Source organism: Carassius gibelio, chromosome A2 (genome assembly GCF_023724105.1).
Source record: "Carassius gibelio isolate Cgi1373 ecotype wild population from Czech Republic chromosome A2, carGib1.2-hapl.c, whole genome shotgun sequence".
Lineage (NCBI taxonomy): Eukaryota > Metazoa > Chordata > Actinopteri > Cypriniformes > Cyprinidae > Carassius > Carassius gibelio.
In genome coordinates, this window is record NC_068372.1 from 17,171,867 (window position 1) to 17,196,265 (window position 24,399).

General features: G+C 37.1%; 2 protein-coding genes across 2 annotated transcripts; one reads left to right on the forward strand and one right to left on the reverse strand.

Annotated features, from left to right (window-relative positions):
• Positions 1 to 493: 493 nt before the first annotated feature.
• LOC128029036 (probable cationic amino acid transporter) lies at positions 494 to 18,747 on the forward strand. The gene is made up of 8 exons (XM_052616501.1): positions 494 to 912; positions 7,412 to 7,919; positions 9,139 to 9,375; positions 11,688 to 11,905; positions 12,019 to 12,165; positions 13,361 to 13,569; positions 14,416 to 15,293; positions 15,684 to 18,747. Exons 2-8 carry the CDS (start codon positions 7,616 to 7,618, stop codon positions 16,058 to 16,060), a joined length of 2,370 nt encoding a protein of 789 aa, XP_052472461.1. The 5' UTR covers positions 494 to 912; positions 7,412 to 7,615; the 3' UTR covers positions 16,061 to 18,747.
• A 2,651-nt stretch (positions 18,748 to 21,398) lies between these two features.
• On the reverse strand, positions 21,399 to 23,443 carry LOC128029043 (claudin-11). The gene is made up of 3 exons (XM_052616514.1): positions 23,016 to 23,443; positions 22,408 to 22,572; positions 21,399 to 22,220 (listed from the first exon to the last, which is right to left on the reverse strand). Exons 1-3 carry the CDS (start codon positions 23,239 to 23,241, stop codon positions 21,964 to 21,966), a joined length of 648 nt encoding a protein of 215 aa, XP_052472474.1. The 5' UTR covers positions 23,242 to 23,443; the 3' UTR covers positions 21,399 to 21,963.
• Between the last annotated feature and the right edge of the window lie 956 nt (positions 23,444 to 24,399).

Here is a 24,399-nt window from a genome sequence, read left to right on the forward strand (position 1 = left end):
TTGAAGGAGGATTTTGTGAGATAAATAATATAATAAACGCATACAGGATTATTATTAATATTAATAATAATGAAATACATACTTAACTTTTTTCCCCTGACGAAATAGTATTTACTGTTGGAAAATACTCACATCTTTGTTTTATTTACAACATTTAAAAAAAAAAAAAACATTACAGTGATAGTTTGTAGCAGACATCACTCTTTGCATTCAATATACTCGATTTAGGGACAAGGTATAGATTTCAAAACTAATTTGTAGTAGAAAAATATGGAAATATTTTTAAGTTTGAAATGCATTCCTCGAAAAACACTGACAGGAGTTCAAATGTTACATCATAATGTCCTTAGGCAGATTTGGTACACACGCAGTAGTCAACAGCTACGTCACTTTTCATCTCCCGGTTTTTGCATCTTTTCATTTGATGCGGCGAGCGTACTTCCTGTTCCCTTTCCATCATGGTTTTGATGGCGGAATGATGACGGATCATACATTTTGCCTGTCACAAAAGCGGCTCGATGTTCTCACGCAATGATATCATAACGTCATTGACGTAGACGGCGATGATAAATAATGAATTTGCTCGCTTATCACGTGGAGGCAGTGACTGAATAATTTAACCCCTTCGTTACTACAAGAGCGTACGTCCCTTTTTGTAGCATCAGTGAAGTATCCCTCCCTACGACGACCTTAATCCCTGCAATGATTTTTTATTTATTTTTTTGCATTCAGTGCTGCGTTAAGTTATGATAAATCATTGCTAATGTTATGATGGGAATTATATGATACGCAAACGGAAATGCATCCTACTTGTGATCCACCTGGCTTTGGACTACGCCACCGTGTCGCGCTGCTGTAAGCCGCAGCACCGCACATCAGCGTCGGCACAGCTGGACAGCGGCAGCCTGGAAGGTAAGTGTTGACTGAACCCGGACACTAGGTCAGGATGTGCCTTAGACCTCATTACACCATTTCAGCCCAAATCAGAATCACATATGAACTAATTACAGTTATTATTAAACGAATCCGTCTTTTTAAAGCAACTCTCTTGGGATAATATGCTATCGCAGTTAACTTTATTTTAAACAGATGTTGACTCGTCAGTGATTATATTCAAACCACTGCATTGGTGTTTAAAAAAGAAAAGAAACAAAGAACGAGAAGAAAGGAAACATTTTGTTTTAGTATCAGCTAGTTGTGTTTCACGGGAGGGGCGGTGTGAGATCGCTATCAACTGAATGTCTACATTTCAATAACATGCTTTTTATGCAATAGAGAGGCGAAGGCGTATCTACATTATTAATGACGGAAGGGTTTTAGATCAGCATTGGTTTCTTTTGATTACACCGCCTATGAATATGTCTGTAGCGGAGCTCTAGGCAGTGAAACGAGGTTAATCTCCAATGACATGATGGTTACTCGTGGATGCGGCTTTGTTTATAAACGGGCGTGTAAAATACAGCGGCGCTGACCATGGTGCTGAAGCACACACATCCTGTTTTTTACAACAGCAAGTTGTTTTTTCGAATATTAGACTACTACTTACAACAATAGTTGGTAAGGAGACTTTATTCGCTTGTTCGAAAGAGGTGTTATCTCTTTCTTCTTAGGAATTAGTTGTAAAGGGATTGATGTTTGCCTCCTCCTTAGAAGTAGTTTGATGATTGGCCATTTTGCATGTGAGTGGTCTTTAAACAGTTAAATAGAATTGGAAATTATTGCCATTCCTGTTGTTCATTATATTAGATTATTAGGTCTCTGCTGCTTTAGTGGATAATCAATCTTTATGTATTTGTTGGGCTTATTTATTCTGATTTATTGAGTTGTGCTGTGCGCTTATGTTTTTATTACACTGCACCCCACTGCATTTTTTATGTACTGCATTATACTGAATCATAGACATTTTATTCTTCTGCAAAAGGCATATGAGAATGTTAATGTTTGCGTCTACAAGTAGCCTTCTGATATAATGCACTTCAACTAGCATAAAGTGCAACATGAAATACAGTAATGTACATAACCGATAATATAAATAATAAGAATAATTTCTTATCTCAGTAAAAGATAATCAAATGTTATACATCATTCGGGGACTTCTAGGTAACTTTTCTTTATTTCTTTTAATTACACAACATGTAACTTACCTATTGAATAAGGTATTCTGAAAGTTACTTCTAAAAACAATAATTTGTACTGTGTTTTACAGCAAAATTACACGTCCTTTTTATTTCAATGTTTATTTGTTTTAATGTAATTTCTCCCCATTCAGTATATGGTAAGTTAACTTGCAGTTTATTATTTTTATTTATTTTTTTGGTACCTTTTTACTTGTGAACATTTTACAGTATAGCTTTGGCAAATTTCCAAATGAGTGGACAATTCTTCCAAATAAATAAATAAAACACCTCTTAATTAACCAAGAGCTGTTTATTGTTGCTTTTTTGAAAGAATTTTTTTGTGCTTTGTCTTTTGAAAAGCTGCATGCTTGTCATTTGCTTTTCAACTCTGACTCATGGTTATGACTTGCTTTTTTCCTCAATGAGCCACACTAGTTCATACTCCCATTAATACTCCCTCCACTATTGTAATGTCACTCGTATTGTTTGTGCACATGCTGTAATACAATTAAAGGCTTTCTGTCAATTAGGACCACCACGCATGTTGCACTGCATGGCAAATGATAGTGAGCATGAGACATAATGCAGTGAACAGCTGAGAAGACACTATACATAAATAAAACCCACAGTTTCATTATAAAGACCAAAATTTAATCTTTAAAGTAGAGTATTTGGAGTGTTAAGTGCCTGGAAACATTTTAGGATTGATTTTATAATGGTAGAAATAACCCTTTGCCTTATAGCACTGTTTGTTGTTAATTAATGACCTCTGACTGATTACAGGAATAGTTCACCCAATAATTTACTCAGAATGAGTTACTCTATTTCTCCATCAGAACAGATTTGAAGAAATTCAGGTTTATGTCACTTGCTCACCTATGCGGCGAATGGGTGCCATCGGAATGAGTGTCTCATGAAGTGTTATGCTGCACTTTTGTAAGAAATAAATCTATCTTTAAGGTGTTAATAATTTTAAACTGTTGCTTCCGGCTAAAAATACAAGACCTCTGTTACTTTCTTCAGTGAAAACGTTGGCTGAATTAAAAGAGAAATATGCACAGATCAACAGGCTTTATATTCAAAAAATTGTAAAAAAAAAAATATATATATATGTGGGTGGATTTTGGTGTGAGGGGACAACATTGGATCTTTCACTGGAGGAAGCATTATTATGGATTAAGGATTCAAATTTTGTCCAGAAGCGACAGTTTAAAGTTAAAACACCTTATCCATGGATCCGTTCCGATGAAGAAACAGACTCATCTACATCTTGGATGGCCTGAGTACTTTTTCAGCAAATATTCATTTTTGGGTGAACTATTCCTTTTAATACCATATTGTTGCTCTGTCAAACAGTTAGCAACACCATGCGGCAAAAACAGTAGTTTTAGAACTGTAGTCAAATATTTGGTTGAGTTTGGCTCTGACTGTGCCCTGATACTTAGAGATGGGAGTTGTACCGAGGGAGAAAGGGGAGCAATAAATCTGATGGCCAGAAATGGTGTTAGTGTGCGTGCCAGGAGATTCACTCTGCTCAGCAGCCAGTTTATGTAACAGTGCAGCGGCCTGGAGGAGGAGGGGAGAGTAGAGAAGGGCAGGTAAGAAGAATGGAGGAGTTGCACTATACTGCCCTGAGGAAAGATCTGACTGTGTGGGTGAAGACAAGTATGATCAAACTTTGAAGTTTCTGCATTTAAACATGTCTTCTGTTTGCACACTGTTTTTTTATTTTTTAGGTGAGGTGAGAGATGATGCTTTCAGGACCTTCAACATATTTGTATTATATGTTTATTTGTACCAAAATGTAAGGAATTATAGAAAGCATTACTTTAACATAAGTGGGTTTATATTTTACTGTGTTGTATAGAACAGTATTCCAACTTTTTTTTTTTTTCACATTGATACTTTTATTCAAGGATACATTAAACTTATCAAAAGGGACTAAAAACATTAAGAATGTTACAAATGTTTAAATAAATGCTCTTCGTTTGAAGTTTCTATTAATCAAAGAATTCCTACAATTTTTTTATTACAATTAAAAAGAAAACATATAAAGATGCTTATAAGAAATGACTTTTTAAGTGTGATAATATTTTAAAATATTAAAATATAGATTTACTGTATTTTTTGCTCAAATGCAGCCTGTGTGATCATGAGACTTCTTTACAAAAAAATAAAATAAAAATTATATCTTGCCAACACCAGATTTTTGAATTTCTATTATTATTTATATTCTCAAATTGAATGCGGATCCCCATTCTAAACTCCAAACAGAGCTGCAGTAAATGATTTTTAGTTAGGCTTTCAGAAGTGTTAGATTTACATTATATTCAAACATATATACATAATGCGTTTTTCAGTTACATTTAAGATACGTCTGTAATTCCCGAACAAGGACTGGTATTCTAATCCTGGTATTTTAAACAATAAATAAGCTGTGTCTGAAGGACAACCTGTTGAACAGTTTCTCCGTCTTTCCTTCTGCCAAGGTGTACAGTATATTGGCAGGGCTGTACAATAAAAAAAATGCATGCAGTCTGAATCCCTCTACATAATTTAAGCAGTGCAGTTTCTACACCATCTGCTGCAGCCGTAGCTCTGCTGTGTTTCGCTGTATCTTGAATAGTAAGGTGGAAACTGCAGTGTCACACAAGGTGAAATGATGCCGGTGAGAAGATTTTAATTGACTTGTAAATTCACCCTCTTATTAGCAAGAGTGATTAAAGTGCAGAATTATGTTGTGTGAATAGAAGGGGAGTAGTTAGGGTGGCATGTTCTCATCTGGAACTACGGGTTGAAATCTCACTGTCGCTATCTAGTGTGGCAGATATTTAAAACAAATTGGAGGAAAGAAAGCTTGTCAGGACTTTCTGAAATTGTAAAACAAGTTTTAAAGTAAAGGTTTTATTTGAGTTATGTTGATTGAGTTGAAGGTTTAATAGATGAAAGTAAAAACAACAACAGATAGACCAGGATTTAAGCATTAGCTTTGTAAGCAGAATAAAAATAGCATTAGAGCTACATAAAAATGTCCTGATTTTTTTATCGATGTGAATAGACCAGGCCCCAAAGTTTTATTTAGGGTGTAGTGATGGCATATGAATTTTTGAATAAAATGTAACTGTAAAAACTATCAGATGAATCAACATCAATTGTAAACCGAACAAAAAGGAAACATTTATTATATGCTAGGTTATACAGCTTGATTAGTGAAGACAAACAATTCTGTGTTGTTTTTATGTATTCCTAAGATTAGCAATATCAGGTTTGTATGGAGTCAATCAGACCTCCTTGACAAAAGATGTAGAAACACCCACTCTCTTTTCCCACACAATGATCTCACAATGGAAATCAATTCTTTTCACATTGCCTGCTGATGGCCAAACCACTTCTATCACCTCCTCCCTTAGCAATCACATTGCAATTACCATGATTCCTAAATGATAGCCAAGACTGATTTAGGCGAACTTGACATCCACCTGGGGCTCCACCTGTTTGGTTTGCGTTTTTTATGTGAGGTTGGAGTTTATCTTATACTGCACATTGCTATGAAATCGCATATCATCTTTGAAAAAAAATTACTTTTACATTTGCAGACCAACAGGGAGGACGTCACCTAAGTTTATTGTTTTTCTAGAAACCACAATACAACTGATCACACTTTTAGGTAATTTAAAAGCTATACTGTAAAGCAGACAGTCCATGTGGCCTGTGGGGTTAAAACCTTTCGACAAATCATTATCTTGGTCAGCAGCCATGTGCTTTAGTCACTCTGATGGACAGACATCATTGCGATCTACTACTTTCATTCTGCAGACAGATAGACATGGAATGAAGGAGAGAGAGTATCATTACAACTGGGAGAAGCCATCAAAATCCTTCAAAGTGACAGGATTGATGAGTTAAAAGGGAAGGAACTGGGCTTGTGGTGTAAGAGAAGAGGAAAGGACTATAAAATGAGGTGTAAAAAATGAGTTGGTAGAACAAAATAGGTTTGAGAGAGAAAAGATCAGAGGAGAGAGGATGTCAGATAGGAAATGAAGTAGATGAGAGCAGGAATGAACAGGCTGGGGTTTGTTCTTTGTCTGTTCCTATTTGGCTGCACACCAGGACTCATCAGCACCTTTTATTGGTGTTCAGCGTGGACCTTGATGTTATCTTCGGCTCTTTCCTATCAAGAGGTCCTCAAGATATCAAATCCACAAAATCTTACAAAAAGCCATTGCTTTTAGTACCACCTACTGAAGCTTATTTTTCATATGTATTTTATAATCTTTCTGGACTGCTTTATCAGATGGACTAGAAATGAATGACTAATGTAACATCACTGTAGCAAGGCACTCATGAAAGTGCATTTTTAAAGAAGCTCTCTTGTTTGAATGATGAACACGGATGCTATTAACCATTTGGCTGTTCAAAACCTGATACTAATATGTTAATTTTCTGTTCTGTTTAAAATCTAAAAGTTGTCTTGAATTAGTCTCATATTGTTAGAATTAAGAGGATTTGTTTGATGATTTCTCTGACAGGCTCATTTTGCTGGCAGATACATCCATGACTAAATTCATAAATTTTATTGATTTTTAAAAAAAAAAATTTAATTATTTTTTTTGGTGAACCACAATGGCAGCAAAATATTGTGTTTACATTTTTACATTGTACAAAGAATTCATTCATCTATTAATCTTAGATAATGGGCCTTTCTTTCACAAAGATCAGTGATGGATAAAAAGGGCTTCTTGCTTCTTGCATTGGTATTTAATCAGGCAGGTAAATGTAAATTTGGTGAATACAGCAGCACATTTCCTTTAGAATAGCATGAAGAGGCTTTTACTACAACACAAATGTTTTAGTAGTCAACAGCCTTTGATTTGCCTCAGAAAGTGAATTGAACAATAGCAAATGCATCTTTTTTGAATGGTTTCATTGGAAACAAAAAGTAACAGAATATATTCCATGAATTAGGCAGGTGTAAAAATACATAATATTGTAGATAGTTGTAGATATACGACTTGTGCATAGAAATTTTAAATGTAGCACTATTTCATTGCTACTGTGAAAAGGATTATATTATTATTTATCTGTTTTATTATAAAATGATAGTAATGTTATTATTAATAAAATATTATATATTACATTATATATAGTAACATTAATTTAAAAAAAAAAGTTAATTAAAACAAAATCAAACATATATATGTGTGTGTGTGTGTTTATGTATGTATGTATGAATGCATGCATGACTGCCAAGAATAATGATTGATCACACTGTTGTCATCTCATTTTGTTCACAGCGTTGCTTCACCTTCTCCTTCACTGATAATGTGGAAATATCTGGCAATGATGCTCCTCTGAAGGACAGTGAACATCTCAGCTGCTTTCTTTGTGACCCCCCTATACTACAAAACCAAAATCCCAAATCTTTTTCGGTCCCTCCATTCTCCACAGAGTATCAGCCCCATTTCTTACAGGCCTTTGATCCATAACCAGGCTCTAAGATGAGTAGGCTCTTCGCCAAACTGGACCCACGGCGGATTCAGTGGGGGGCCACCTGGTTTACCTTCCAATCCCGTGTCCTGCGCACGAAGCCGGTGGAGTCCATGCTGGAGAGCACGGGAGGCACTGGGGCTCACGGCACTAAACTTGCCCGCGTTCTCTCCACCGTGGACCTCGTGTCTCTGGGAGTGGGAAGCTGTGTCGGCACTGGCATGTATGTGGTGTCTGGACTGGTGGCTAAGGAAATGGCAGGTCCTGGGGTCATTGTGTCTTTCATCATCGCTGCTGTGGCCTCCATCCTGTCAGGTGAGTGCAGCCCCCACTTCCTGTTCCAGTCAGTCCGACACAAAAGAGAAAAACACAGAGAAAAGAGGTCTGTCATCTTCCTGTAAACCTGCCCTCAGTGAAGCGCAGCCTAGGTAGTGTTATTGTACTGTGGATAGCATCGTTTTTTTATTCACTGATCCCGAGTCAGGCTGTGAACACATGTATATCTTCATGCCTCCTGACGTGTAGTGATGACGCACACTGAACTGGCTCATTAGGTTTACAGGTTGAAGCTGTGCACAGCATGCTGCACCCAAAATAGTGTTGGAGAAAAAATCCATTTAGTTTCCCATGTGGATACAAACTTAAAGAACCCAAAAATGAAAGGGAGGGAAAAATGAAAGGGATATTTTTTCCTGAATGCAGCTGATGTTTCCACTCATGGAAACAGAATCAAAGTTTAGATAGCATTTGTCTTTATCATTCCATGTAGCCATTAGATATACAGTGCCCTCCACTAATATTGGCACTCTTGGTAAATATTTGCAAAACAGGCCATGGAAAAAGTTTTTGCTTTTTATGCTTTCTTTCAAAAGGTTCACAAAAATCGAACCTTCAATTAAAGTAAAATAATTCCAAGAAAGAAATATTGATTAATCTGTTCCAAAGGGGGAAAACACTTCTTCTTCATAATATTTAATAGAAATTTAATAAGATTTCAATAACTTTTCTTTTTCTGATGATTTTCATTGGATAATGTTAACCAATAGCCAAATTCCAAAAACTGAAAAGCTATCATGGAAAAGCTATCATGGCATTTTTTTTTATTTTATTTTTTTTTTGCGAAATTTAATTTAATCTGATTCCATTCTTTTCACCATTCAGTCAATTCTCAATGAATAAATTCAAGTGCCATCATATATTTGATCAAGTATTGCATCAGCTTGAAGGGATATGTACTGCTTTAAAGCACTGATGTCAGACAGTACATATTGGAGTGAATGTAGAAACAGATAATCCTTATCTTTTCCACTGTAGTGGAGTTTACAGGGATTCAGCCTGTAAAGAGGGATTTCCCCCCTGTTATCTGGCCCACTGGGATTCTGTGAGTTTGACATTTGAGAATTGATCTGACACTCCAGCCAAAAAAAATCACTGATTTCATCTCAGCAACCGGTTAGAGACTTGCATGCTATTATTGATAACCTCCAGGAGTACAGGTGTTACAGTAGTCATTACTCTCCACATCTCTCCACAGGGGTGTGCTATGCTGAATTTGGTGTGCGAGTGCCTAAAACCACAGGATCAGCCTATACTTACAGCTATGTGACAGTAGGAGAATTTGTGGCTTTTTTTATTGGATGGAATCTGATTTTGGAGTATCTGATTGGTACAGCAGCAGGAGCCAGTGCACTCAGCAGCATGTTTGACTCCCTGGCCAATCACAGCATCAGCGGCTTCATGATCAACCACCTAGGAACGCTCAACGGTTTGGGTGAGTGGCATTAACATTATTATAAATTTGTGTTTAGAACATAATCAACTAAGTCTGAGTCTCAGGCCATCCAAGATGTAGATGAGTTTGTTTCTTCATCGTAATGGATTTGGAGAAATTTTGGATTATGTCTCCAATGGATCCTCTGCATTGAATGGGTGCTGCTAGAATGAGAGTCCAAACAGCTGATAAAAACATTACAAGTAATGCACACGACACAACCATATGTTATTATGCATAGAGGACTTGTATTTTAGCCAGGAAGCTACAGTTAAAAAGTATCTTGGTGGATTTCTTTATTATAATTACACAGCTTTTCACTCTACGAAACATTAATTGATGGACTGTAGTTGTGTGGATTACTTGTGGATTATTGTTGTATTTTTATCAGCTGTTTGAACTCTCTTTCTGACGGCACCCTTTCACTGCAGAGGATCCATTGGTGAGCAAGTGTTATTATGTAAATATACAACTAAAAAAAATTAAATCTCTCTAATAAATATTTTCTTTTCCAACAAACAAACTCATCTATGGAGATGGTGGTCTAGTGGGTTAAACCACTGAACTGGTAAATCAAAGGTTGCTGGTTCGATCCCAGAAGCCACCACCAGTGTGTCCTTGAGCAAGACACTTTACTCCATGTTGTTCCAGGGGGATTGTCCCTGCAATAAGTGCACTGTAAGTCGCTTTGGATAAAAGCGTCTGCCAAATGCATAAATGTAAATGTATCTACCTCTTGGATGATCTGAAAGTTAGTACGTTTTCAGCAAATGTCATTTTTAGATGAACTATCCTTTTAATACTGCAAAAAGAAAACTTATTTTATTTCACAAGAATGTATTTCTTGAAGCCATCCTATTTTCCAATTGAGTTAAATTATTGATTTCGTGTCACTGAATGTTGCAGTTTACAGAGAAAGAAAATGGCACACTAATAATCTTGACACATACACACACAGCACAAGTTACAGTAGGCTTAATTTATCAATAGACTGCAGTTAATGGTGCTGGAGAAAAGGAAAGGCACCTTTAACTTTAGCAGTCAATAGTCTGGTGACAATGCAATGTGAGGAAAGCTTGTTAAAAAAACCGAGCAACCTTTTTCACAGCTTTGTTGTACTGTGAAACAGCTGCTCCACTTACATTACTGAAGAGGAAAGATAAGTGCTTTCTTAGGCTGGGCATTTGCTATTAAAATTAGGACAGAAATATTTTTAAAGCAGATATGCTCTGAAGCAAATTCTAGATCTTGAGAAAAAAATTTATGTGAAAAATGCTTCCATGTTTCTTGAATGCAGATTATGCAATTATTTGATTATATAGTCATCTTTTCAAATGTTTTGCACATGAATAAATTAATAGTATTGTTAAAAATATATTTTACAGATAATGTTTTAATATGGTTTAATTGTCTGGTTCCGTTACAGTAATAAAAATGAATTATTTATTGTTGTTTTAGAATATCACACACTTTTGTCTGACATCAAAGTATAGCTGTCTTTAAAAACCCTTGACCTTCAACAACTTTGTTGAGTTCTCAAAAAGGCACGCCATATATCTACTGTAGATCCTCACGCTTCAGATGCAGGATTGAAATATTGATATTGGGCACTCTAAAAAGGACAATATTTGTTTCCTGCATGGCATGTTTGGTTTGCAGACAGATATCACATATAGACTATTTTGTCTGACAAAACATGGTATATCATGCCAAAATACACAAATCTTACTTAACCAGCTGTGGGAAATTCTCTTCTTTTTACCAATCCCTTTCCTCCAAAAATCTAATATCCCTCCATCTGTGTGTCTCTCTGCACACACGTAACAGCCACATTATGGTTCATAGTCATTTCTGCTTAAGGCCTGGCTAGAATGCAAAGTATTTTTAGAAATGAATGTTTTTTTCATGACGGCATTGAGGGGTCAGATGAGGACTGTCTGTTGTCTAGTTGTGAAACCAGCTGTCCAAACTCACTACTGTCATCTGATATCTATTTGTTTGTTTATCTGTATTTGTATATATCAATGGTGTGCAGTGCTGTTCTGAAATGAAGAGGCCTCACTGAAGTCCTCACTGTTTTTAATTCTATCTATCTATCTATCTATCTATCTATCTATCTATCTATCTATCTATCTATTATTTTATCTTTCCATCTATCTGCTAGTTTATCCACTGTAAATGTTAGTCAAGTATTCATGACAACATGAGGCCTAAATAAATTTAAAAATTTAATGTTTTTTGAGTTTATTTAAACATTCAGACAATATTTATAATGCCAGCATTAATACCAACTTCCCTTCATCACCTCTCAGGTAAAGGGGAGCAGGCGTATCCGGACATCCTGGCCCTGGTCATAGTCAGCCTGGTCACAGTGATCGTTGCTCTGGGTGTGAAGAATTCCGTCGGGTTCAACAACGTGCTGAATGTCATCAATCTGGTGGTGTGGGTATTCATAATGATTGCAGGACTGTTCTTCGTCAGTGGGAGCAACTGGGATGAGGGACGATTCCTGCCTTATGGCTGGTCAGGGGTATGGTACATTTCAAATTAATTATTGAAGTTCAATCCGTAAGACTCTCAGTATAAACACAGAGGAGGAAATTGCATTGTCTTGTAACTATAATAAACCGCTCTGCTCTACAGGTCATGCAGGGTGCAGCCACTTGCTTCTATGCTTTTATTGGGTTTGACATTATAGCCACCACCGGAGAGGAAGCCAAGAGTCCCAACACATCCATCCCCTATGCCATCACTGCCTCTCTGGTCACCTGTCTCACTGCCTATGTCTCTGTGAGTATATGGCATTAACCATCACTAATTTTGGGCTATTTTCTTCATATATGTTACTATATTTTGGCTGTTTTGCTTTTCTGTTAAAACTACTGATGATAGTGACTTGATGAAGTGACTTGAGTCAGATCATAAAGTTTAGATTATTTAATTGACAGTCTGTTGATACTTCAACTACTCCGTGTAAGAATATAAATTATGCATGCCTGAGTTTTTATTTAAAAAGATCATCTACTTACTGTGGCATAGCTTTTCTTCGTTCCTTTCTTTGTGTTCACACACAGTCATTGATTATTCTATTCATGTATCATGTCTGAATTTATTAAAGCTCTCCGGCTTTATCAGTGTGCAATGCTGCCTGTCTTTAGGAGGTTGTCATAGGAACGCAATGGGTGTTAATTCACCAACAGACCTATTGTCTGCTTCTTACAACAATACATTCTATATATGTCTTTTTTTTTCTTCTATTTTATCTTTTTATTCTTTTATCTCTCTCCAATTTTTCTGATATCTCTTTTGGTTTCAGATGGAATGAAACTGCCTTTACTAAAATGGCTCTTCATTTTCACACCTACAGGACTGTCTGATGAGGAGCAAACTTGTTAATTAGCAGTGTTCACCACTCCAGATCTCATTTTGTTGTCGTAGTGGCTAATTTTAGCCAGGCATTTAATTTCCCTCTCTGTATGTGTGTGTATGTTTGTGTGCATATGTGTGTGTTTGTGTTACAGATAAAGATAGCATTTCTGAGATTCATTATATGAGTCATATCACAAGCAATCAAAGTTTTCTTGATCTTTTAATGTAAAAATGTCCATTGTACAGTACAATGAAAACAGACGATAACTTTCAGAACCCAGTGCTTCCTACCCAGAAAAACAAAAATTAAAAAAATAACAAAAAAACTTGATATTTGAACATATGAAAACATCAGTGTGATGACTTTTTGGTGTTCAGAAATGTCAAAATAAATTCTTGTAGTGCTAAACACCAAAGAGAAAATAAATGAACCGTGTACTGTTTAATTCTACTTTGCACTGTCTTCCAAAGATTCTCAACATTAGAAGATACTTGTTATTTTAACAATGTTCCTGATCATTTCAGTCTGATCCTAAAATTCATGATTGGAGCATTTCTTAAGGTCAGTTTGTAAGGTCAATGAATCACACCCTCTGCCTCTCTGTTTCTCTCACAGGTGAGTGTGATCCTCACCCTGATGGTCCCCTACACTGAAATTGACACAGATGCTCCGCTGATGGAAATGTTTTCTCTGCATGGCTTCCAAACTGCCAAATACATAGTGGCCATCGGCTCCATTGCAGGACTGACAGTTAGTTTGTTGGGCTCTCTCTTCCCAATGCCGAGAGTCATCTATGCCATGGCCGGAGATGGTTTGCTCTTCAGGTAAAATAAAATGAAATCACAGGATTAAGCAATGATCTGTGATGCTCTATAATGCATCTGTTTCCATTAAATGTTGTAAAAATGCCATTTAAATATCATTCTCTGCTGGAGAAGTAAGCTCCTCAAAAGAAATGCTACTTAGAGCCATGACATTTTAAATCAAAGCCAGAATGGGTATGTGGTAAGACTTCTTTGATAAAAATTAATGTTGGTATGATTCACCCTGTTTACATATGGTGTTAAAATCATTACACTAGTCATTGGTTATCAAAAGTGGTCAGATAAGATGCATTGTGGTGCATTTGGTAGTAGGATCTCTCAAAATAGCTCAAACGCATCTTATATGACCATTTGTGATCAGATTCAAAGGTGAGGGTCTTTAAAAATGTTAAAAATGTATTTTAAAAAGACTAATAATACTTCTAAATTTAAATCTCACTGCAAAAATGACATTTCGAGTAAAAAAAAAATTGTTTTAGTGGAGTACCTGTAATAAACGAATTTCGCCTGTGCTTCACATAATCCATCACTACATGCACTATACTAAGTTTGGGGTCAGTAAGACTTTTTAATGATTTTGAAAGTTTCTAATGTTTACCACGGCTACATGTTTTTAATCAGAAACATTATAATTTCAAATAACTGTTTTTTCATTTAATATATATATATATATATATATATATATACATATATATATATATATATATATATATATATATATATATATATATATATATATATATATATATATATATATATATATATATATACATATATAGAAATGATACGCACTGCCCTCTTGTGAATGGAGGATTGAAGGTGTTGAGTACAATCTGTATATTTTAGGTTCCTGGCCCATGTGAACACATACACAGAGACTCCTGCAGTGGCCTGTGTGGTGTCGGGCTTCCTCTCTGCTCTCTTGGCTTTGCTCGTCAGTCTGAGGGACCTGATTGAGATGATGTCCATTGGCACTCTGCTAGCCTACACGCTAGTATCCGTGTGTGTGCTGCTGCTACGTTACCAGCCCGAGGGAGACATTCACGGATTCGTCAACTTCCTCTCCGAGCAGAACGCAAAGCGTAAGGAGGGAGTTCTAGCTGAGTGTGAGAAGGAAGCCTGTTCGCCAATCAGCGAGGGCGATGATTTTGGAGGAGCTCCAACAAACGCCTGTGGAGCCAAGAACTTACCATCTCTAGGAGACAATGAGATGCTGATCGGTAAACCCGACAAGTCCACCTACACTGCCAGTCACCCCAACTACGGCACAGTGGACATGTCCTCAGGCATCGAGTCAGATGAGACAGATAGCGTGTATCTGCTGAAGTTGAAGAAGTTGCTGGGGCCTCGCTATTACACCATGCGCATTCGGCTTGGCTTGCCGGGCAAGATGGACCGACCCACCATGGCCACTGGCCGCATCGTCACCCGCTGCGTCATTCTGCTCTTCATCCTCATCTTCTGCTTCTGCTCCCTCATCATCTTCAGCTCGGGTCAGATCGCTGATGGCCAGTGGTGGGCAGTGCTGCTGCTGGTACTGCTGCTTCTGGTCATTATGCTCTTGGTCTTCATCATCATTCAGCAGCCGGAGAACCCCAAGCGCCTGCCCTACATGGCTCCCTGCGTTCCCTTCGTCCCAGCCTCTGCCATGCTGGTAAATGTTTACCTCATGCTCAAGCTCTCCACCATCACATGGATCCGTTTTGGCGTTTGGTGCTTTGTGGGTGAGTAATTATTTCCGGTCTGTTAATTAAATTTTTTTATTTATGAATTTATTTTTGCCATTTTGTAAATAATCAAGTTGTAGTTAAAGGGATAGTTCACCTGAAAAGGAAAATTCTGTCATCATTTACTCACCCTCATGTCGATCCAAACCTGTCTGAGTTGCTTTCTTATGCAGAACATAAATTATGATATTTTGAAGAATGCTGGTAATCAAACAGTTGCTGGTTCCTATTAACTTCCATAGTATTTAAAAGATACAGAGTTTAAAACTCTGGCAAAAAAGGAATGAGCCATGTTCCTCTCACTTATATGAGCAGACTAATACCTCCACTTGGTAGCTTATGCATATGTGCAGTGTTTGTGTTGTCTCTGTGTGATCGTTTCTGCAGGTATTTTGATCTACTTTGGCTACGGCATGTGGAACAGCACCCTGGAGATCACGGCACGTGAGGAGGAGGCTCATGCTAGCACATACCAGCGCTACGACATTGGGGTGGATGACAGCTTTGCAGTAGATGATGATCTGCCTCCTTCTGGAGACGGAGGGCCGTACCAATCCTGGGACTCCCATGGGGGCAAAGGTGGGCACCAGAAACAGCAACACCAGGAGCAGAGCGAGCCTCAGCCTGACGGCCCGCAGAGGGTGGACAACCACAGGACCTCCTCTTCCTCCTCACACAGCAGGGCCAAAAGCAAAGCTGGCAAACCCAGTCCGGGCTTTGAGGCACTGGTAGTTGACGACGATTTGGACGATCCTTTGGAATGAGAATGTAATCTGAATGTACTCATCTGCCAACAACTGCAGAACCCTTGGGCTAGGTTATGTCTCTGCAATGAGTTTTTATTTGATTCCTATTCCTTCATTTGCAGCCCCTTTTCACTGATAGGATAATGAGAACACATAGGATGGAATTTAACTTTTAGAAGGCTTTTGCTCTTTTTTTCTTTCTTTTTTTGTTACCACACAGATCCTAAAGAGCCCAAATATTCCTTCTTTTTAAAATCAGTTTTAACCGTTTGATCCCTAATTCCCAATGTAATCATGTTACCGAACTCTTCAGCACTTAAATATGTATAATCTACTGTTTCACCCCCCCAACCCAAAGTACAGTAACTAGCATGAAATGTATTATCCAGTGAGTAGTTTATTACTGCCCTGTTAGTTATCACAGTCCCACAGCCTTTCCCAATATGAGCGAGTTTCATCTGCCAGGAAGATGTCCCCAACGTTATGTGGGGTCGAAATAAAACCAGGAAACATTGCAATGTGAAGCCCTTAAAACACTTAAAGCGATTTGCACACTTTTGCAATTCAGTAAGCAGCTGTTTTTTCTTACTCAATTTTAATATTGCATACAAAAAGGTTCATTTTGAGAAGCAAAGATAGATGATAGCCATAAAATGCGACTGAGAATGACCCCACTGAATCAAAGGCCTCGTTCTCTTCTCCGCTAGCATCTAGCCCAAGTGACGTTTGGATTGTAGGTTGTCACAAATAGTAATTGGACTTTGCTTGCAATAGTGCCTTCATCTGTCAGTGTGTGCTTTAAATATGACCATCAAAATGGCCATGCTTGTTTGTTTGTCATTTCTGTTGATGCCGACATATCCATGGGCCTTGTTTTGCTTGTGAAGGTGCCTGTCAGCCGTCACGTGTCACCACCGACCATCCATTCATCCTATGTGCCAGTGACTCCGCTTCATCCTTGCAAGCAGGCAGCTCTGTGTAAATACTGACAGTGTGACCACAGTACGATTTGTGTCTCTCAGCTGGTCATTGTGTCCGTTGACAAAAAAAACAACAACAAAAAAAATCGGGAAAAGAGTGGGAGTGAAATTTGCATGTGGTGTGGAGCGTGTTGTGAATTTTTTATCTGGCTGTGCTCTTCCCTTATAATTCACATGGCTTTCAATTGATCTGTCCAATCTAACTCTATCTGTGTTATAGCTCTGGCAGCCGGAGGAAAAAAAAAAACTAAGCAACCAAACCAGGCCTCAAATCCAACATTTAGAAGGCCACATGTTTTTAAAATGCACTGAGTATGTCATGCCATATTACTTTAAATGTGTCTCCCCCGAATTGTGTTTGTGACAAATAGGTTGAAATGTTAAAAAACAAAAGATTGAGTTGCCATAAATGATTTGCTGGCCGTGTCCTTTGAGTCCCATTAGTTCTCACAGTGCATAGAGCTTCATTTTGGGGCCTGGGTTGGTTTTGTTCCATGCATCTGGTCTATGATGTGATTCTTTGTCACTGTGCCATTTTGCTGAATGTATAGCATGTTCACAACAAATGGGCCCAGAGTAAAACTGTGAGTATCTGCATGTGTGGTGACCGATGAAAGACTTGATGTAAATCTCAAATGTAGCATTCTGAGAGACGAGGGTAGCAGACTGCCGACCGTACACCCCCCAAACCCTCCTATTCCTGAGTGGCCTCTGTTTACAAAGCAAGCCAAAGTCTGCAACCTTTGTTTACTATATCCGACAAAAGACACCATTTTACTTCTGTAGAGCAGAACACCATATAACAGTGTGGAGATGTGAGATGTTGAAGAGAAGTATTTTTTTAAAGGCATTTCATACCTTCAGGTTCTCTGTTAGGGTAGCCTAGTCACCACCGGTGGTGTTTTGTGGGTGCAGAAGAACTTCTAAAGAACAGTGGTGAAAGCATGTATTTTTAATGACTTCTTTCTAAAATCATAACTAGAGATATTTGGGTTTTGATTTAGTAGTTTTGATTTAAATAAAGGTTAGCACGTAAGAATAGGCTCAAAAAAGGCAAGGTTTTAAAGGGATACTTCACCCCAAAAATACATTTACTGTCATATATATACTCAACCTCATATCACTTCCAATCTTTTTTATTTATTTATTTTTGTCCATACAATTGAATTAAATGGGGTCCATTGATGATGTTTTGGACCCCATTGACTTTCATTGTATAGGCAAAAACAGTTATTTTGTGCTCAGCAAAAGTCACAGAGGTTTTGAGTGAAATGAGGGTGAGTAAATAATGACAATTTTCTTTTTGTGGGTGAATTATTAAGTAAAATTTTAATCTACGTACATAAATATTTTATTAAAATCTGTCTGTAAAAAAAAAAAATTCTTAACGTTTCCACTATTGCTTTTAAAGTCAGCTACTATTTGTTATTTGTCTCTGAGAAAAGGTACAGTGTTTGTTCTTTGTGAACTATCTTTACTGCTATCATAGTTTGTTCGGTATTTGTCCAGGAAATGTGGAGATTGGCTTCCCTTGCAAATCTGATCTTTGTTTCTGCTGTATATTTTGGTATGAAGTGGATGTATTCTGGTTTCAATGATTTATTTTCTTTTTTTAAAGAATCTATTTATTGTTCCTTCTACTTGTGGTTTTGCTCTCCCGTTGCACTGTGTAATGATATGTTAATATTGCTTCATGCAACAATGAAAGTCATTTATTGCAGATCAGATCAGTGAGACTCTTGGTTTTCCTTTCGCTTTGATGCGGTCTTACACAACCTGAAATCAGAGGTAATAAATATCTTCACATGGGTGGCATGTGTAAGCGGTGCAGGCCTGCTCTGTTTCCCGTGGGGTGAAGCGCTGAGCCTAGAATAACAGCGATCCGAGGGTCGTACCTGAGCACAAAACAAACATGGTCATACTGGGAGGGGCGCCGCTGGCTATGCAGAGGAATGAGATGAACAGATCGAGATGTACTGTTCCATTATCATTGCTGCAATGGTGGTCGATGTAGTACAATATGGTTTGGAGATCTCAAAGCATGTTGTTAAGGTCAATTCATACAGTTCAGACCCATCTGTCTGTATGGCGCAGACATCGACACAACCTGAAGCACACTCCTTTTGTGGGATGGTCTTCATAAGTGTTATTCCTATGAGGCACTCATAGGACGTCATTTGTGTCATCTGTCATCAGCCTGAATCAGATTTAAATGTGATGTCCTTATAGTGTACGTCATTTGTTTGGGGGGGGGGGGGGGGGGGTTTCTCCCCTTTTTCTGATGCAAAATATCCTGGTGCTAATCCTGGATTTGAGGAAGACATTAAATGCTTTGATAGTGTGGGGTAGATGGTTAAATCATGTAAATATGCACCTTTATGCTTATGCAAACATATTAGTTGCTTTTATACTAATATATCCTAATACTTGCGTTGAAGATCCTTATCAAAAATCCTTATGCAAAAGGTAATATTGTCTCACTGCTCAAAGTATCAGTCATTTCCTGTAAGAACCTTTTGGTGTTTTCAGAACATTCTGGGAACTGCATATTTTTCTGGTCAGCTCCAGGTTAGTCTCATACTGTGAGATTTTAATCAGTATTATGTATCAGTACATAATTTGGAAAATTTTAAGCTCAGTACTATCAGTTTTCCAAGGGAAACACAGTCGAGCTAAAATTAGTAAGTCACTGTTGCTGTATTTCCAAATTAGAATATGATTATTATCTTGTAAGAAATTGACCCCTGCAGCACTTTGACTATTGGAGTTGTCTCATGTTTGTACAAATGCAGATATATCCTTTCTCAAATTATGCAAAGAACATTAAAGGGTCATGAAACCCACCATGAATCAGTTCTCATAAATTTAGAACGTTTGTTAGAAGTGTGTTAAAGAGACACTTGACATACTTTAGTTAACAATAATGTTATATCCTGTTGATTCTGACTCAATATTGATTTCAAATATTGGTGCCATGAATAGTCGGGTTCCCCCTAACAAATGGTTTCACACTTGGAAACAGTCTTTTGTAATTGTACCTCACATGTTATCAGTTAGCACATTAGCACTAGCCTGTTGTATGGTAAAGCAGGTGATTTTATTAAATATATTTTAAATTAAATATATGAAACATATAAAATTGTATTGTTTTGCATTTAATTATTTGCATGATCTTAAACGATTAAAGATGATAGATTTAATAAGCTAGCAAGCTAACAGGCTAGTGGTATGCTAATCTAGTATGCTGAGCAGTTAAAGAACGAGGAATAACTATATGTTTTTTAAACTCGATTTTTTTTTTAATGTAATTAGAGTCATATTAACATAATTAAAATAATAATCAAGACATGTAAGCTTACATTAAAATGACTTTTCATGCCAATGGACTAATTTGTTCATGACACCAGAATACTAAAATGGACCAAAAATTCCTAAACGATCAAGTTTACCCTTCAGAAAAAATATCCTTTATACAGGTATTATCTCCAACATACAATATTTGTTAACATCTCAACAATGTGTGTTTGTGTTTCATGACCCTTTAAAGAAAAGTGCTACAAGCTATGAACATACAGGAATGAAGGCTGTATTAACAAAAACTTTTCATCTTCCTGATTCCTTCTAGTTCAGGTCAATCTCTGCTTTGACTATCTCTCCTGCTTGTATGGTGTTATTTGCAGCCATATCTGGAAAAGAAAAATACTGTAGATTCCAATGCAATTGTTCATCGAATTTACTTCACCCCAAACTACCTCTAACCAAAGACTGAAGGTATAAGATCTACAAAAAAGTAATATCATTGCACAATGAGATCTAAACATCACCCTACACAGGATAAATCATACTGTAGGGGTTAAAATTAATGTTTTCTTTTTCACACGATGTACAGAAACATTCACATGTTGTTTATATCCTCAGTATTCAGCCATTTTTGACTCTATGTCCACTGAAACTCCATGTGAAACAAGAAGCATTCAGCGCATGGATCCCGGCTAGAGAACAAAGACGGAGCCTCGTCGCACCCGGAGCATAAATCTGCCTTTATGGCTGAATGTGACCGTTAACCTTAATCAGCGCTGTCTGCCAGCCATTGAGTTTCCCATTGGTCGTAATGGGACAAATTTCTCACTGGAGTAAAAGAAATCGATACACATAGATGTCTCAGATGCCTAAATTGTATGTGTGTCTCAAGTGCTTTAAGTGAGAATGAATAAGAGGTTTAATGATGATGCACTACACCTGCCTGGGCGTCTGACAGCAAACACCACGTTCTCATCAGTATACAGTCCTGCTGAGAGAAGTTCACTTCAGTTTGCAGAGAGGACAGAGGGTTTTTTATATTAAAAAATGACATATTGCCTATAATATAAAAACTATTTCACATGGACAACATTGTTTATTACAACAAACATAACAAAACAAAAAAAAACTTCATACAAAGTATTACAATAAATAATATTGCTAAGTAATTACTGTGTAGTTTTGTTTGGGTGGCTATGAAATGGTCTGAAATTAAACAAAATGAAAATACAGCTGCACAAACAGACTGAAATTAACTGAAAGATTTAGAATAAAAACAACAATGGCAATACTGTTAGTATTCATATAAAAATGCACAAATTCATTTCTCACTACAAAAATAGGCCTTGAAATGGCACATTGTACTGAGAAGAATCAGTAGAAGCCCTTTTAAACACTGAATCCTTCATCGGAGGTCACCAGCGACTGTCCTACAGTATATGTAACACCTGGATGAAAAACCCCGCTGCCGTGTCAAAAGGTCAGAGTTCAGCTGCTAGATAACTATCCAAAGAGTCACCACTGTAGATAGAAACATTGTTGAAACAAGTGGAAAGAAAGAGAGAGAGAGAGAGAGAGAGAGAGAGAGAGAGAGAGAGTAAAAATAGAGTAGAAATCAGATCTGAGCAGTATTCCCGAAGCTCACACATGAGCACTTTTGGCATGGTTAGTGGAGGCGGGGCCGGAATGAACGGGGCCCTGTTTGGAGTAGTAGAACCGATTGTTGTCAGTGTATGTAGCAGGGGTATCCCCTGAACAGCAGGTGATCATACAGCCTCCCAGCAAACAAAGTGCAGTGCCCACCCAACCCGAATACAGGGAGAAGCCAAAGGACATCAAGCCCCTCTCGTGATGGGCCCCGATGGGAAACCACACTGTGGAGATGATGCCGCAAGAAGCTGAGAAGGAAAAGACACGCTTAACATTAAATTATAGCCTTTTTTGTTATATGTTGCATCATACCCTTAATGTAAGTGAGAGAGATATATTCATCTTCAGTTTACAGAGTACCAGGTGGCATAAGGATATGTTAGTGTCATTTTTCTGAGTGTAATATGAGCTTAACAAATATAAATACAGGCTTACCAGTCAGCAGTATTATGGTTCCTCCGAGCACTGATCGCTTGTTCTTAGCGCTTTCTGGTTCACTTCCGAGGTTAATACAGGACATGGACATGAGCACGAGCACGACAGCAGGCAATCCGAGGATCGATGCTGTGACCATTAGCGCTCGAGACGTCTGGATGTACGCTTCAACAAAGAATAGAGTCATTTTACTCTCGTTTTTATTATATAGTAATAATACAATTCAGTTCAACAGATTAAACTATTTAGATAAGTGATAGTATATATAGCCTATATATACACACACAAATAATGGTAAAAAAAAAAGTTATTTTGCATATATAAAACAATGCTTATGTACTTTGTAAAAATGCTTTATTGTTTTATATAACATACTATATGAATTATTTAAAAATACATTTTATATGTATTGGCATGTTCAAATTTTATTTCATATTTATATTTGATTAAATAAACTCTCGTATGTCATTTTATCTTTATGCTTATGTATTAAATAATGAAAATGCATTATTTTAGTAATGGTTTTCATCTTCATTCCAAAAAATATATATATTTTATACTTTTATTTTATTATGTGAAATAAAAACTATTAGCTATTTCACACGTACCTGGTAGCTCGAGAATCTGCGTGAGTGAGATGCAGTGATACAGCGCAGTTGAGATCACACAGTCTGCCCATAAACCTTTGGCCTCCAGTTCATCCATCTTCTTACAGGTGTTCATGTTGTATTTACAAGTGACTACCCATTCATTAGTGGCAGTGGCGATGATGAGGCCGATCCAACCAAGAAAGCTCATCGCAAAACCCGTGAACTGCAAGCAAGTATTTGCCATGGTCTACAATGTGCGCAAAAATGTGTCCAATAAGTTGAAAAAGTTATCTTTGAAGTAGATAATCAGATAATGCAGGCTACTTGGCGGAATTTATAGATGGTAATATCCAGATATGTTAATCCATTGCGTAAAAATAAAGATGGTTTTGTAGATCCTTATGTCGCGCAGTATTCCAAGCTAGTACAACAAGAGAGTACCGTTAGAGGAGCTTTTATAGTGGAACTACAGAGACAAAAGAGCTGTCAGCCAATCACACACTTCCCAACGTTACTACTTATCTCATGTTTTTCACTCTCCTCAATTCTCTTTGTATGTTCATAGTCTGTGATGTTATACTATGGGACGAGTATCGAATTTATAAAACTGACGAATAACTCTTTACAAATTATTCCTCAATACATCAAGAACTGCAACTAGAGTTATATTTGCTCAAGTGGATTTGGTAACAGTGCAGCTAAGCCTTCATGGCATTGCTGGATTTGTGATGTATGTTGCCCTCTGGCGGCTGATTTCTCAGATGTGCGGAACATTTATTTATTTGAGAACAAATCCAAAATGTTTTAGCAGACCTTCTCTATCCAGAGTGACAGTGATAAATTGCAAAAATCGCATTAACTAATACTTGAGAAAATCTTATCCGATGTTATATTATTATATTATATTTAAAGTCATAATCAATTTTTATCCAATATTAAATATATCTCATAAAAGTTATGCTCTTTTCCTTTTGTTTTTACTGTTTTTCTGGTACACTTTACAATAGGTTATGCATCTAAAATATACAATAGCTACTTTGAAAGGTGGATGAGTATCTAAAATGTAGGCTATATTGAATTATTAAAATATAAAAGATCAAAGAGGCTTTAAGTTTGAACTTGGTAATTAATGTTAGTGACTTAAAGGAATAGTTCACCCAAAAAGGTGTGCAGAAATGTATCATTGCAACTCTAATGGATCACTGATGGATCCTCTGCAGTGAATTGGTGCCGTCAGAATGAGAGTTTAAACGGCTGAAAAAAACATCACAAGTAATCCACTCAGCTCCAGTCCATGAATTAACATCTTGTAAAGATAAAAGCTGCGTGTTTGTAAGAAACAAATGAATCGTTCAGATGTTTTTAACAACAAATCATTGTCTCTGGTTATAATATAATTGAA

Excerpts from the sequence above, each read along its gene's own strand:
- LOC128029036 (XM_052616501.1), top strand. The coding sequence starts at position 7,616 with ATGAGTAGGCTCTTCGCCAAACTGGACCCACGGCGGATTCAGTGGGGG. Across the intron at positions 9,376-11,687 it reads AGGAACGCTCAACGGTTTGG|GTAAAGGGGAGCAGGCGTAT; the intron begins GTGAGTGGCATT and ends ATCACCTCTCAG. Across the intron at positions 13,570-14,415 it reads GGAGATGGTTTGCTCTTCAG|GTTCCTGGCCCATGTGAACA; the intron begins GTAAAATAAAAT and ends TGTATATTTTAG.
- LOC128029043 (XM_052616514.1), bottom strand. The coding sequence starts at position 23,241 with ATGGCAAATACTTGCTTGCAGTTCACGGGTTTTGCGATGAGCTTTCTT. Across the intron at positions 22,573-23,015 it reads GCAGATTCTCGAGCTACCAG|CGTACATCCAGACGTCTCGA; the intron begins GTACGTGTGAAA and ends TCTTTGTTGAAG. Across the intron at positions 22,221-22,407 it reads AACCATAATACTGCTGACTG|CTTCTTGCGGCATCATCTCC; the intron begins GTAAGCCTGTAT and ends TTTCCTTCTCAG.